This window comes from Osmerus mordax, unplaced genomic scaffold (genome assembly GCF_038355195.1).
Source record: "Osmerus mordax isolate fOsmMor3 unplaced genomic scaffold, fOsmMor3.pri Scaffold_159, whole genome shotgun sequence".
Lineage (NCBI taxonomy): Eukaryota > Metazoa > Chordata > Actinopteri > Osmeriformes > Osmeridae > Osmerus > Osmerus mordax.
Window position 1 is genome coordinate 13333 of NW_027120471.1, and position 15888 is coordinate 29220.

General features: G+C 50.4%; 1 protein-coding gene across 1 annotated transcript; it reads left to right on the forward strand.

The window, feature by feature from the left end:
- The first annotated feature begins 833 nt into the window (after positions 1-833).
- Positions 834-5632, forward strand: LOC136939176 (properdin-like). The gene is made up of 10 exons (XM_067232021.1): positions 834-852; positions 1137-1281; positions 1528-1691; positions 1789-1962; positions 2433-2633; positions 3315-3488; positions 3966-4163; positions 4281-4413; positions 5129-5252; positions 5386-5632. The coding sequence occupies exons 1-10, from the start codon at positions 834-836 to the stop codon at positions 5392-5394; spliced, it is 1341 nt and encodes a 446-aa protein (XP_067088122.1). The 3' UTR covers positions 5395-5632.
- The last annotated feature ends 10256 nt before the right edge of the window (positions 5633-15888 follow it).

The following is a 15888-nucleotide window of genomic DNA, read 5'->3' on the forward strand; positions in this document are numbered from 1 at the left end:
GTCTGTACGAATAAACTGCAGCCTTTATTTAAATACAGTAAATCAATATTTATAAAAAGTGAGAGAAAATCCATATGCGTGTCACATTTTAATTAACGGTCTTGCCATTCCACATAGTCTCCACTCACTCATTCATCTGACTAAAAACAAGACTTTTCTCCCTGTTCAAGTATTTGGTTTAATTCGACCACATCTTCCTGAAAAACCTATCAATCAATTTAATACTTTGACATTCCAGTGATGTTCTGGGGCTAATACACTGTGTTGCATGTGCATGTCGGTCCAGCTTTGAGTGTGTTTCAGTAATATTTAACCAGGCTATCGTCATGTTGCGTCTCCAGGGTCATGTTGTGGCAAGGAACCTGGAGGTGACTGAACTTACTGGAAGCCAGGCATGTCTGTTTGCACTCCACATCCCTTGACCAATCACAGCAGGCCTGTCTGTTTGCACTCTGCATCCCTTGACCAATCACAGCAGGCATGTCTGAACGTTGACCTTCGTCCAAACAGGCAGCTGAATCGTGGAGACACAGACACAAAGACAGGCAGTCAAAGAAACACAAGGACCAGCTGAGAGAACCAGAAACAGAGAGAAGTGGAGAGAAGGACGGACAGAGAGAGACACACAGAGAGAGAGAGAGAGAGAGAGAGAGAAAGAGAGAGAGAGAGAGACAGAGAGAGAGAGAGAGAGACAGACAGAGACAGAGAGAGAGAGAGAGAGAGAGAGAGAGAGAGAGAGAGAGAGAGACAGAGAGAGAGACAGACAGACAGACAGACAGACAGACAGAGAGATGGTCACAGGTTGGTCAGGGTGGACGGCAGTCTGCCTGCTGATGGGTCTTCAGCAGTCAGGTGAGCAGCTCTCCTCAGCACCATCTGTGCTTCTGTCAGACAGCTGGGTAACACAGGCTCCACCTGTTCCAGCAACACGCTGATCACCATCAAAGTGTGTGTGTGTGTGTGGGGGGGGGGATTCCTGTCATCTAGGTTAATATGTTGGCTGTTCTGGTTATGGTTAAGTTATGGTTGTTGTGGTCAAGATCGTCAACACACTTGTGGTTGTCGTCATTGTCCCGGTTGTGGTTTCCATGGTGAGGGTTGTGGTGACGGAGTGACCGTGTGTGTGTGGCCAGCAGGTGGCCAGGGGGTGAAGTGTTTCACCAGGTTCAACAGCGCCTCTGGAGGGTGTGAGAACCTGCTGGGGGACGTGGAGCTGGACGACTGCTGTATGAACATCAACTACGCCTACACTGGACCTGACGGAGCATGTCTGTCCTGCGGGTCAGTCTCACACCCAGACCTGCCTGTCTGCCTGCCTGCCTGTCTGTCTGTCTGCATGTCTGCATGTCTGTCTGTCTGTCTGCATGTCTGTCTGTCTGTCTGTCTGCATGTCTGTCTGTCTTTCTGCATGTCTGTCTGTCTGTCTGCATGTCTGTCTGCCTGCCTGTCTGTCTGCATGTCTGTCTGTCTGTCTGCCTGAGACCTGCTGAATTCCAGAGATGGTGATGTCTGTGTGTCTGTGGTCAGCCTGCCGACCTGGTGTAAGTGGTCTCCCTGGGGCCGGTGTTCGGTGCCATGTAAAGAGGGCGTGGCCTTCCGGAAGCGTCGGTGTGACGGGCAGGGCATCTGTCCTTCTGACAAACTGGGGACATTACAGATGCAGCCCTGCAAGGTGACTGACTGCTGCCCAGGTACACACACACACACACACAGACATTGAGTCACTCACAGACACTCCAACAGACACATACACACAGAGTGCCTATGTGTGTGTGTGTTGTCATCCAGAGGAGAGCGTATGGGCAGAGTGGGGAGCGTGGGAGGCCTGTTCTTCCACGTGTGACAGGCAGGGCACCAGACTGCGACACAGGTCCTGCTCAGCTAAGGAAGGGGCATGTAGCACCAAATGTGAAGGGTCCAGTGTGGAAAGAGGACCTTGTTCAGTGAAAGTCCCGTGTCCGGGTGAGGAACCAGATTCTTCCTTCTCTATCTCTCTATTTTCTCTACATCTACTTTTCTTTACTGCATCATTTACATTACATTTACATTTGAGTCATTTAGCAGACGCTCTTATCCAGAGCGACTTACAGTAAGTACAGGGACATTGCCCCCGAGGCAAGCAGGGTGAAGTGCCTTGCCCAAGGACACAACCTCATTTTTCACGGCCAGAAATCGAACCGGCAACCTTCAGATTACTAGCCCGATTCCCTAACCGCTCAGCCACCTGACTCCACCTCTCTTTTCCTCCTTTCATTTTCTCTCTTTTCTCTCCTTCATTTGCTTTTCTTTTTCTCTCCCTTTCTCTCATTTCAACCATCTCACACTCGGCTGCTGTGTGTGTGTGTGTGCGTGTGTGTGTGTGTTTGTGTGTATGTGTGTGTGTGTGTGTAGTTAAGACCATCTCACTGTACTCTGTGCTCCGCTGTGCCTAGTGGATGGACAGTGGTCAACCTGGGACGCCTGGCAGCCGTGTTCCAGCTTGTGTGTGCAGGAGGGAGCCAGCCTCTCCACGAGGACCCGCCTCCGCTCCTGTACTGCCCCCAGCCCCTCCACCCACACCACCCCCCCAGGGAGGCTCTGCCCTGGGCCTGGGACAGAGACCGAGGACTGTCACGGCCTGCCCTACTGCCCTGGTAAACACACACACACACACACTGCTGGATGGAGTGGTAAACACACACACACACACACTGCTGGATGGAGTGGTAAACACACACACACACACACTGCTGGATGGAGTGGTAAACACACACACACACACACACTACTGGATGGAGTGGTAAACACACACACACACACACTGCTGGATGGAGTGGTAAACACACACACACACACACTGCTGGATGGAGTGGTAAACACACACACACACACACTGCTGGATGGAGTGGTAAACACACACACACACACACACTACTGGATGGAGTGGTAAACACACACACACACACACTGCTGGATGGAGTGGTAAACACACACACACACACACTGCTGGATGGAGTGGTAAACACACACACACACACACACTGCTGGATGGAGTGGTAAACACACACACACACACACTGCTGGATGGAGTGGTAAACACACACACACACACACTGCTGGATGGAGTGGTAAACACACACACACACACACACTGCTGTCAGACCCTCTTGGCCCAGGACCTCTATCACAAAGCTTAAACTTCAGCAATAAAGTAAACATGAACCTTCTCCTCTCTCTTCTTGTTGCACTCTCACCATCACCCTCATCCTTCACCCATGCCCTCGCCCCCTCGCTCGTTTTCTCTCATTTCCTGTTGTTCTTCCTCTGTGGTCCAGTGCATGGAGCCTGGGGGGCGTGGGCCCCCTGGCAGGCCTGCTCCGTCACCTGTGGTGTGGGCGTGCAGAAGCAGGGGCGAGTGTGCGACAGCCCGGCTCCTAAACACCGGGGGAACCCCTGCCCAGGTTCCAACAGCCAATCCAGAACGTGCAAAACACACATTTACTGCCCAGGTAGGACTTCTGTGGGTAATGTGGAACAATACTGTAGGACTGTGGGTAATACTGTAGGACTGTGGGTAATACTGTAGGACTGTGGGTAATACTGTAGCACTGTGGGTAATACTGTAGGACTGGGTAATACTGTAGGACTGTGGGTAATACTGTAGGACTGTGGGTAATACTGTAGGACTGTGGGTAATACTGTAGCACTGTGGGTAATACTGTAGGACTGGGTAATACTGTAGGACTGTGGGTAATACTGTAGGACTGTGGGTAATACTGTAGCACTGGGTAATACTGTAGGACTGTGGGTAATACTGTAGGACTGTGGGTAATACTGTAGCACTGGGTAATACTGTAGCACTGGGTAATACTGTAGGACTGTGGGTAATACTGTAGCACTGTGTAATACTGTAGCACTCTGGGTAATACTGTAGGACTGTGGGTAATACTGGGTCAGAGAGCTGATGTCTTCTATTATTTCCATAGTGAACGGTCAATGGGACAGCTGGAGTGAGTGGACAAAATGCAAAAATAAAAACCCTAAAGAGGACAGAACTTGTCACCCTAGAATCTATGGTTATCAAACCCGAGAGAGAGACTGTCAGTACACAGCACACAACGGCTCTGCTTGTCTCGGAGACTCTTTCGAGACCAGAGCCTGTTTCAATATCGATGATTGTGATTGTGAGTCAACTGTTAAAATTCACTTTATTTGTTTAGAACGTCATGGAAATTCATGTGCTGTGGATATATACGTATTAATGTGTGTGTACATGTGTGTGTGTGTGTGTGCGGGTGCAGTTGAAAGTAACATTAGTGAATGGGGTGAGTGGGGTCCATGCACTCTACCATGCCAGGTAAACCGGAAAGGCCAACCGATAAAGGTCGAGAGAAAGAGGGAGAGGACATGTGACCCGGACCTGTCCAAATACCCGTAAGGATCCCAACTTCTTCACTTGTGAAAAGTGTCTCAAAGTGAACATGTGATCAGTCCCAACCTGCAGCTCTGCTGAAAGGGAGGAGGTCTAGTCTGACACCTTAAGTGAGATGGTTCTACATTCAAGGGTTCCTGAAAAGTGCTTTTCCAGAAAGTCTGCCGTTCTTTGCTTGTGGAACTTTTCTTCTCCGAACGTAGAACCTTCGTTGCAACTGTAGAACCGGAACATCACAGCACACACTGGTGGACGGTACCTGCTGTTCTCCAGTTCCCTGAAGCCGTACCTGCTGTTCTCCAGTTCCCTGAAGCCGCACACTTAGATAACAAGAGAAAAGGACATGCTCCGAGTGTCCATTTAACATGAGGATGAACGGTAGTCTCATAAGAGTAAACCTACAGTAGATCATCACTCATGGGGACAGAGTCCTGGTGTTAAATACACTTTGAGCTGCATCATGTGAGCGACTGACAGAGCTCAGTGTGTCACGTGAGCGACTGACAGAGCTCAGTGTGTCACATGAGCGACTGACAGAGCTCAGTGTGTCACGTGAGCGACTGACAGAGCTCAGTGTGTCACATGAGCGACTGACAGAGCTCAGTGTGTCACGTGAGCGACTGACAGAGCTCAGTGTGTCACGTGAGCGACTGACAGAGCTCAGTGTGTCACGTGAGCGACTGACAGAGCTCAGTGTGTCTGTGTCGTGTGTCACAGGGAAACAATAGGGAGGAACAAACAGGAATCAGCCTTCTGGGGGGTTCCATATGTCGACTGCAAAAAGGATCTTTCGCAAAAAGAGCCTTGTCAGAACGTCCCTGCTTGTCCTCTGGATGAGAAGGTACGTTTCAAACCCACATCTGGTTCTGAAACATCCAAAAGTAACGTGTTTTTTTTGTTGAGTTTGATTTACCTCAACACAGGTCTGTCCTGTTACTGAATTCTCATTGTTAAACTATTTTTTTTTTCTCCAGAATCTTTAAAATGAGTCTAACCCACATCCTCTTCACACCCAGTTCATATGACCTTCATGAAGTCTTCAACGTCCTCTGACGAAATAAACAGTGTCTCCTGTCCCTCCTGTCCCTCCTGTGTCTGGTGGGTGTGTCCTGTGTGTCTGGTGGGTGTGTCCTGTGTCTGGTGGGTGTGTCCTGTGTGTCTGGTGGGTGTGTCCTGTGTGTCTGGTGGGTGTGTCCTGTGTCTGGTGGGTGTGTCCTGTGTCTGGTGGGTGTGTCCTGTGTGTCTGGTGGGTGTGTCTGCTCGAACACTGCTCTTCATCTCCGCCTGAGGAACACAGTTTTCAGTAAAGTGTCTGACTGACTGTGGGTGAGGAAACTGATAGCATTTTTATCTTGTTCTGGATTAAAACAACTAAAATGACTTTGATCAGTCAGCCTTTCAGAGACATTGGATGTGGATAATTTTTTTTCAAACTTTTGCAAAGGAAATGAACCAGCTTATTACTTTAACGCTGGGAACATACTGTATATTACGTATCGGATTTAAAGATAGGGTTAGGGTTAGTTAATATATAGATATTACTTATTTTTCATATCTAGATTAACAGCTGGGAAGCCTAACTGCTTAGTACAGGGGTCCCCAAACTGCGGTCCGGGGGCAGAGTAGCATTTGGCCCTCTGAACAATGCCAGAGACTTTTTTAAATAAAATAATTAAAATTAAAAAACAGTTTACACTGATTAATATGCATAAGTAAGTAAATCTTTTGATTTCAATAGTAATGAATATACAAAATTAAATCAGTTTACACTGATTAATATGCATAAGTAAGTAAATGTTTTGATTTCAATAGCAATCAATATGAAAAAAGGTCATTACGATAGTAATAATGCTCTTTTAATAGGCTATATATCCCTTGATATGTACGGATATACGGTGCATAACAAAATAATAAACTAATATAGCATAATTAATACATTTAAAATCATAATAACATCTCCACAATAATACTGGTAGTCACTCCGACCCATGTAATTTTCTGTTACAGACCGACCCGGCCCCACACTAAAGAAAATAAAATTATCTGGCCCTCACAGAAAAAGGTTTGGGGTGTGTGCAAGTGAGTGTGTGTGTGAGTGTGTGTGTGTGAGTGTGTTCCTGTGTGTGTGTGTGTGCCTGGTTTTCTCCAGGGTCATTGTCTATGCACAGAAAGAGATGTTGGATGTCTTCATTACCGCCTGGCACCGTGTTATGTAGCTTCTGACTCATTCTCCCAGGATGCTGTTTGAGCAGGACATCAAAAAGGAAATAGGAAACAGGAAATCATATTACCACAGAGGAAGTTGTTTCATACAGAGGACTGACAATTGTTCTAGAATGTCTGCATTGTTGGACAAAATAAGCAGACAAGGACATATCTATTTCAAAGGGAGGATGAAAGGTGTTTACTCATGCTCTATCTAATTGAGCTCAAGTTATGTCATGTCTGGGGTCTTGGAACCAATTTGCAACATAAACCCCACCTGCAGTGTCCTCCTCCCCCCTACAGCTGACCACCCGCCCTCCCCCCTCCCCCCTTCCTCCTCTCCTACCCCTGATCACTCCCCCACACCCTCAGCCCCACTCATACCAATGTGATAAAAGGGTTGGCATGTTCTCTTTCCAGCCCCCCCACACCCACCACCCCCCCCACACCCACCATCCCCCCACACCCCCACCACCCCACAACCACCCCCCCCCACACCCACCACCCCTCACTCTGTGTCTACCTTGCAAAATGTCCACACCATCTGAAGCACCAGATGCCCCCACAGGCCCCTGCTGTGAAGCTTTTAACTCATCCGAGCAGCACCACAATACAAACAGCCCCGCCTGTCCTCCGGGAGGTTCAAACCCAGGTTTTCCAGATCACCTGCTCTCAGAGCTAAAGGCCCGGAGAGGAGAGTAGGGGACGAGAGGAGGAGAGGAGGAGAGGGGGGGGGTGGGGAGGGAGGAGAGGAGAAGAGAGGAGAAGAGAGGAGAAGAGAGGAGGAGAGGAGGAGAGGAGGGGTGGGGAGGGAGGAGAGGAGAAGAGAGGAGACGAGAGGAGAGGAGAGGAGGGGAAGAGAGGAGGAGAGGAGGAGAGGAGGGGTGGGGAGGGAGGAGAGGAGAGGAGGAGAAGGAGAAGCATGCCTGTTCTACAAATCAGAGCCTTTGCACTTTATATCCCCTGAGCACCTGGCATGCAGACATTTTCCACAGAAACTAGAAACCAAGCATTGCCTTTCTGTGTTGTTTCTGGCCAGGATGAGAGAGCATCATTCACCATGATGTCACTCTCTGCATGAGGCCTGAAATACAACTGCCTACCCCTCCACACAACACACACACATACATAACACACACAAGCACACACACACACACACACATACATACACACACAAATTACAATTGGTCCCCACAAACCAGTCGATAAATAACTATTAACTTTGAGACATAGGAAGGACAGTACACCTGTTCACTGTGGCATCTTAGTGGTTTCCAGCTCAGTTTCAAGCGAGGATGTGTACGAACACGTAGCTGACTTTGTCTAGGAGAGCACTAGCAGTCACACACTGGTCCCCCCATCCCCACTCCACCCTTTCCCCCACCTCTCCAACCCCATCACCCCAGAGGGGAGGGGGTCATCAGGCAAGGTTAATGAATGTGTCACTCCTGCAGAATGCCAACACGGAGGGATGAATGGAAGTACTTTGTTCTTTCACCAGTGAAAATCGAGTTACAAAACGAGAATCTCTCCAGAAGCAGGGTTGGAGTGTAACCCTACAGGAGGTTATCTCTCCAGTAGCAGGGTTAGAAGGCTGCATGTTGGAGTCCTCCATCTGCAGGTTGTTCCCTGCCTTGACAGCAACACTCCTCCCCCTCGCTGCCCCCCCCCCCCCCCACCCACTATGTGTTGTGTCTAATTACTGCAGGCGCTAATATGCCCTTTATAGGTCAGAGAGCCCAGAGGGACTAAGGGGGGACGGTAGACAGGGAGGTGGGGGGTGACAGGGGTAGCACCAGGATAATTACACTACAGCCTCCATGTTTCGGGAGAGAGACCCAACAACAGACACACACATTCTGGCCAGGAGGAGTCAGTGGGCAGGCTGTAGGGATTCACGCAGGACATCTGCAGCTGGCCAGCGCTGCCTGGTGGCGCAGAAGCAATGGGAGCACTTCAGAGCTGGTGGAGGTTCCAGAGCCGTGACATTTCCTCAGAAGCCTTTTTCTCTTGTTTTTAAGGTTCCGACTAAGAGCGGGTCAGATTCTGAGGGGGGGGCAGGCAGCAGATGATGATTAGAGATTAGAAAGATAAATGTCTTCAGAGGTACGGAGCGGGGGAGGGTGGAGGGGGAGGGTGGAGGGGGAGGGGGAGGGGGGGGGGTGTCTGGTCTCCTCCCCCCCTGTGTGTGTCCTGTTCCTGCACTCTCACCACACTGTCTGAACCGATGAGCACATCCTGTATGGAGAGACTGGCGAGAAAATGGAAGCGGCAACGCATTAAGCAGCGTATTAATAGAGCTGCCCCAAGGCCTTTCTCTGATGGGCTGATTCATCCTCATCTCAGCCCCAGACACGGCCAGCCCCCCTCACCCTGGGGGCTGGTGACCCAGGGTGTGGGGGGCTGGTGACCCAGGGTGTGGGGGCTGTCTCCCCTGGGTGTGGGGGCTGTCTCCCCTGGGTGTAGGGGCTGCCTCCCCTGGGTGTGAGGGCTGTCTCCCCTGGGTGTGAGGGCTGTCTCCCCAGGGTGTGGGGGCTGTCTCCCCAGGGTGTGGGGGCTGGTGACCCTGGGTGTAGGGGCTGCCTCCCCAGGGTGTAGGGGCTGGTGACCCTCCTGGCTTGGGCTGTTTATTGCAACTTTATTTAGATGTGAGCTAATTCGATTAGAGAAGATTACAGGGACCAGGAGAGTGTTTTGTATTCAGGTCTCCAGGGGTGTGTAGCTGCACATTAGACAGGCTTAGGCCCTGAGTTACCGTGTTGCCAAGCTTATGTCACAATATGTGTGTGTGTGCGTGTGCGTGTGTGCTTGTGTGCGTGCGTGTGTGTGTGTGTGCGTAGACTGAGATGGATCACACTGGCCTGTCAGTAAATGAGAAGATGTCAGACAGAGAGAGATGAGCTTCCTGCTCTTGATTGATCTCATTCCTGCTCAAACCATCTCTGCATCATACCTGTATGTGTGTGTGCACTCAAGTCTGTGTGCAGCCAGTCTGCCAGACAGTCAGACAGTCAGCCAGTCAGTCTGTCAGCCAGACAGTCAGACAGTCAGCCAGTCAGACAGTCAGCCAGTCAGAGAGTCAGCCAGCCAGTCAGAGAGTCAGCCAGCCAGTCAGAGAGTCAGCCAGCCAGTCAAAGAGTCAGCCAGCCAGTCAGAGAGTCAGCCAGCCAGACAGAGAGTCAGCCTGCCTGTCAGAGAGTCAGCCAGACAGCCAGACAGTCAGACAGTCAGACAGACAGCCAATCAGCCAGCCAGGCAGACAGGCAGACAGTCAGCCAGTCATACAGTCAGCCAGTCATACAGTCAGTCAGTCATACAGTCAGTCAGTCAGCCAGTCAGCCAGTCAGCCAGTCAGCCAGTCAGACAGTCAGACAGTCAGACAGTCAGACAGACAGACAGTCAGACAGACAGTCAGACAGTCAGACAGACAGTCAGACAGTCAGACAGTCAGACAGACAGTCAGACAGTCAGACAGCCAGACAGACAGTCAGACAGTCAGACAGCCAGACAGTCAGACAGACAGTCAGACAGTCAGTCAGTCAGCCAGCCAGTCAGACAGTCAGACAGTCAGACAGTCAGACAGTCAGACAGTCAGTCAGCCAGTCAGACAGTCAGACAGTCAGACAGTCAGACAGTCAGACAGTCAGTCAGCCAGTCAGACAGTCAGTCAGTCAGCCAGTCAGACAGTCAGACAGTCAGACAGTCAGACAGTCAGACAGTCAGTCAGCCAGTCAGACAGTCAGACAGTCAGACAGTCAGTCAGTCAGTCAGCCAGTCAGACAGTCAGACAGTCAGACAGCATGCTTTCTCCATCATCCTTCATCTCACCATCACTCCACTTTACAACTATTAAAAGCTTCGGCCCCCAAGCTTTAGAAAAGGCCAAAAGCCATTGTAATTATTCTGATTAGTCTTAGTGGCAATCAAGGGCTAACCTTTCAGACTCCGCCTCCCCCTACTGTTGCTCATGGCTGCACCGTGGAGCCTGGAAACATCCACTGAGACCTGTCTGCCTGTGTGTGCGTGTGCGTGTGCGTGTGCGTGTGTGTCTGTGTGTGTGTGTGTGTGTGTGTGTGTGTGTGTGTGCGCACGTGCGTGCGTGTGTGTGCGTGTGTGTCGGATGCAGAAAATGTGTCCTCCAAGATTCTCTCTCTGACCACACGTTGCAGATGACAGCACACACACACACACACACACACACAGTACACAAGCACACAAATAAACACACACAAACCCTCGTACAAACACATTGCACACATTGCCTACTCATAAATCATCTTTGTTTCTTCCAGCCTGTCCCGCCCCCTCCTGCTGAGGGCTGCTGTGATAGGAGGAGACTTGATTAAAACATAATCTAGATTGGCCCTCGAGGGCCCTGTTTCACCACAGACCATCACTAATGTATGGCTACTCAGCAGGGTGGTTCCTGGTCAGTTACATTACATAGCTTTTTATTCATTTAGCAGATGTTGACATGTTTTTGGCTTCCCAGAGGCCAGCCCGGCTGACTGAGGAGAGGGATATGTGGGGACAGGGAAGGAGGAGGGGCAGTGCCCCCTCAAGTGACAGGTAAACCATGGGTGTCATGAAAAAGCCATCTATTGCTCAGGTGTGCGTGATGATTGACAGATGGGAACAAGGTATGAGAGTGGATTGTAATTGGCAGATGGGTGCCAAGAGGGTGATTCTGAGCTAAGCTGCTGGGACCGCTCCTGTCGAACCTCAGTGACATGGAGCTGAGTCTGTATGGAGGCTGGGTGGAGGGTCACTCAGTGACATGGAGCTGAGTCTGTATGGAGGCTGGGTGGAGGGTCACTCAGTGACATGGAGCTGAGTCTGTATGGAGGCTGGGTGGAGGGTCACTCAGTGACATGGAGCTGAGTCTGTATGGAGGCTGGGTGGAGGATCACTCAGTGACATGGAGCTGAGTCTGTATGGAGGCTGGGTGGAGGATCACTCAGTGACATGGAGCTGAGTCTGTATGGAGGCTGGGTGGAGGGTCACTCAGTGACATGGAGCTGAGTCTGTATGGAAGCTGGGTGGAGGATCACTCAGTGACATGGAGCTGAGTCTGTATGGAGGCTGGGTGGAGGATCACTCAGTGACATGGAGCTGAGTCTGTATGGAGGCTGGGTGGAGGATCACTCAGTGACATGGAGCTGAGTCTGTATGGAGGCTGGGTGGAGGATCACTCAGTGACATGGAGCTGAGTCTGTATGGAGGCTGGGTGGAGGATCACTCAGTGACATGGAGCTGAGTCTGTATGGAGGCTGGGTGGAGGGTCACTCAGTGACATGGAGCTGAGTCTGTATGGAGGCTGGGTGGGAGGCACTGTCACTGTGGTCCCACTGCTGGAGCGAACACAAACCCTCACAGCATAGCTCTCCAATGCTCTGTGACAAGATAGATATTGAGCAATTACGCCCTTGCCAGTTGCAATCACATTCAACTATTAAGGGAACTGCATTAGAGGCTTTTTAGCTTTCAAGCTTTTGACTTTTGACTGTTGTTCTTTTATTCGTCTGCCGCAGAGTGGTCCTGTGTTGGCACGGTTACGGGAGGACAGCCCGGGGGCCGTCCATACTGGTGTGCTTCCTGCTGAGGGAATGAAGGAGAATTATTCAGTATTTAAATTGAAATGCTTTACATAGAGAAGCGGTTTATATTCACAGGCTATCTGCTGGGTGAGGTAACACAGGCTATCTGCTGGGTGAGGTAACACAGGCTATCTGTTGGGTGAGGTAACACAGGCTATCTGCTGGGTGAGGTAACACGGGCTATCTGCTGGGTGAGGTAACACAGGCTATCTATTGGGTGAGGTAACACGGGCTATCTGTTGGGTGAGGTAACACAGGCTATCTGCTGGGTGAGGTAACACAGGCTATGTGCTGGGTGAGGTAACACAGGCTATCTATTGGGTGAGGTAACATGCCACCACACAGGCCCTTCTGCTTCTGATGGTTTAAGAGGATTTAACGCAGCAGTTTTATTGGCGTCAAAGCCGGGGAGAGAGATTTAGAGATACAGATTAAAATATTTTGTTAACGATTTTTAGAGATTGAAATTTAGAGATTGATTTGGAGATTGATTTAGCGGGGGGGGGGGGTATTAAGAGATTTTTTTTGACTTAGAGATAGAGATTTAGAGATTGATTTAGAGATAGAGATTTATAGATTGAGATCGATTTAGATTTTTATAGATTTATAGATTTTGAGAGATTGATAGAGATAGAGAGAGAGGGGGAAAGAGAGGGGGAGGGGGAGGGGGAGTTAGAGAACCCAGCAGAGAAAGAAAAACAGGCCTTCAGACCTGAGAAAGCTGTCATACATTCACATCCACAGCCCGTCGTCCCTGGCGATTATAATATATGCAAATACGAGGTAATTACAGAGTGGCTTATGGTGATGATATGCGTGGCTCCCTCCCACATGACCGAGCGCATTATGCAGGATTTATGGGTCTGGGTGAGAGCTTAGTGTTGATGCCCTCCTTCACTGCTGACATGGAGAGACGAGAGCCAGCGGTGGGAGAACTCCCAAGACCCAAAGACTTTAGAGTCTTTGGGCCCAAGTGGAACTCCACAGGGCCCCTATGCAGTACAGGTGAAGTTTTACTCCACAGGGCCCCTATGCAGTACAGGTGAAGTTCTACTCCACAGGGCCCCTATGCAGTACAGGTGAAGTTCTACTCCACAGGGCCCCTATGCAGTACAGGTGAAGTTCTCCACAACAGACAGTGCGAGTCCACTCCATCAATCCCTGCTACGAGGCTGGAATGGCTGCAGACTGTGTGTGTGTGTGTGTGTTTGTATGTGTGTGTATGTGCACCTTCATGGTTCTGTGTTTGTTTACACAGCCATCCGCTTAAATCATCTTCAACTCTCAAAAAACCCTTTATTACTGGCCAGCATTACATCACGGTGATAGAATTGCCTTCTTATAAAACTGTTTATGTTGTAAGACAGATGGCCAGACCTCTGTCCAGGTTCATGGCTGTTACACACATAAAGCTGTTTTGGCGTGATGTAGTACGGCGGGGCAGACTGTTCTGAAGCAGAGCGCTAAATCAGCCCTATTTGTCCTCCTGTCACCCACGCCGCGGCCTGCTACGTGCCCTAACCTCGGCGGTCTGGAGGACTGGCGAGCGCGACTTACATGTACGTGTACATCATCATCCTTATCCTCCTCGTCATCCTCCTCCCCCTGCCAGCTGTAACTGAAGACACGGTTTTCCTACAGGGATTACGAAAGCAGACAGTATGGAATCTGTTTGTCTCGCCACAGAAACTCAGACAGCAGCGCCGCGTTGGCATGGCACTGTCCCTGGGGACCAGCGGACGTGCTTTCTGGGGACGCTAGATTGATCTTGTTCATGTTGGCCTCATCTCCCTGCGTGTCAGAGCCTGGACCTGGCTGTGATTGGGCTCACTATCGAGCGTCGAGTGGAAGGGAGGGGCCGCTGTCGAGTGGAAGGGATGAGGGCCGCTGTGGAGTGGAAGCAGGAGGGATAGCAGGCCGTCAGGTTTGCGCTCTGCTCCGCTCAACCTCAAGAAGACCTGACACCAAGAATGACAAACAACAAGCGTTCGCGTAACCGACAAACAATTCCAACCTGCTGAAACCCAACAGGTCCAGTGGTACTTTATGCATTTGGAAACATTCGGATTCCAAACTAGGAATAATTTAAATCACTTAACACCTGGAAATTAGTTATATAATCAAACTATGTTCCTGGTATTTTGTGTATCTGGAAGATTTGGTTAAACTTGGAATCATTTAAATCCCTTATGTCTGGAAATGTGTTTACGTAATCAAGTGAAGGCAGCCCAGCGACCAGAGATCCACAGGTCTTTCCTGTAGTCCCACCATGAAGCACACAAGATCTGATTCTACTAAGTCTGTCCATACCACTAACACAGCATAGTGGCAGTCTGACTCTGGTGATTCTAGAACATGCTCCGGCAGGACTCCACACTCTGACTCTGGTGATTCTAGAACATGCTCCGGCAGGACTCCACACTCCGACTCTGGTGATTCTAGAACATGCTCCGGCAGGACTCCACACTCCGACTCTGGTGATTCTAGAACATGCTCCGGCACGACTCCACACTCTGACTCTGGTGATTCTAGAACATGCTCCAGCAGGACTCCTGCCATACTCTGACAAACTTCAATACTAATCTGATCATCTGTATTTCTCTCTTTGGCTTCAGCTGAGTCAAAGTATGTAAATCATCTCGGCTGCTGCCTTACCGGGTCCTCCAGGAAATTCTACCGTTTTTGAAGCTTTTTTCCCCCCCAAGCCGGCTTCCCTGAGGAGAGCGGCTTCATGTGTTCATCCCTCTCTACAGAGATGGGATGAACACACAAATCTATTTTTCCTCTGCACAATAACAACACGTAGAAAGCCAAGAAGATAATTTATAGATTTACAACAAAAAGAAAAGCTGTGTTAGTGTTGTTGCAGTGAAAATAATATCAGTGATGAAGGCAGAGGGAGAGGAGAGGAGGGAGAGGAGAGGGTGAGGGAGAGGGAGAGGGAGAGGAGAGGGAGAGGGAGAGGGAGAGGGAGAGGGAGAGGAGAGGAGAGGAGAGGGAGAGGAGAGGGAGGGAGGGAGGGAGGGAGGGAGGGAGGGAGGAGGGAGGGAGGGAGGGAGGGAGGGGAGGGAGGGAGGGAGGAGGGAGGGAGGGAGGGAGGGAGGGAGGGAGGGAGGGGAGGGAGGGAGGGGAGAGGGAGAGGGAGAGGGAGAGGGAGAGGGAGAGGGAGAGGGAGAGGGAGAGGGAGAGGGAGAGGGAGAGGGAGAAGGAGAGGAGAGTGGAAGTCAGTTGGGCCTCACTTCAGAGAAGCAACGCTCCCCCTCTAGTGGTGACACTGTTAAAGCTAACCTCCAACTGCTGTTACTGTAGCAGGACCTGCACAATATTCTGGGCTGTGGTCTGCAGTCAGATACTCCATCCCTGGATCCTCCTGTCCCATCCCTCTCTCCCTGGCCCTCAGATAGTCCTCATCTATAACAAACACAGCGGACAGCTGCTGTTCTCTGATCGTGAGGGAGTCTTAACGCTGACCGAAAAACCAAGAGGAGGATCTCAAGGTCCCAGGATGGATGGTTTTTCCATCGCACACTTTAAACATGGGAGAATGATTGCTGAAATTCCAATCCTGTTTCTCTCTCTCTTTCTTTCTCTCTGTTTCCCCCTCTCCCTCTCTACCTCCCCCTCTCTCCCTCCCTCCCTCCCTCTCCTCTCCTCTCCTCTCCTCTCCTCTCCTCT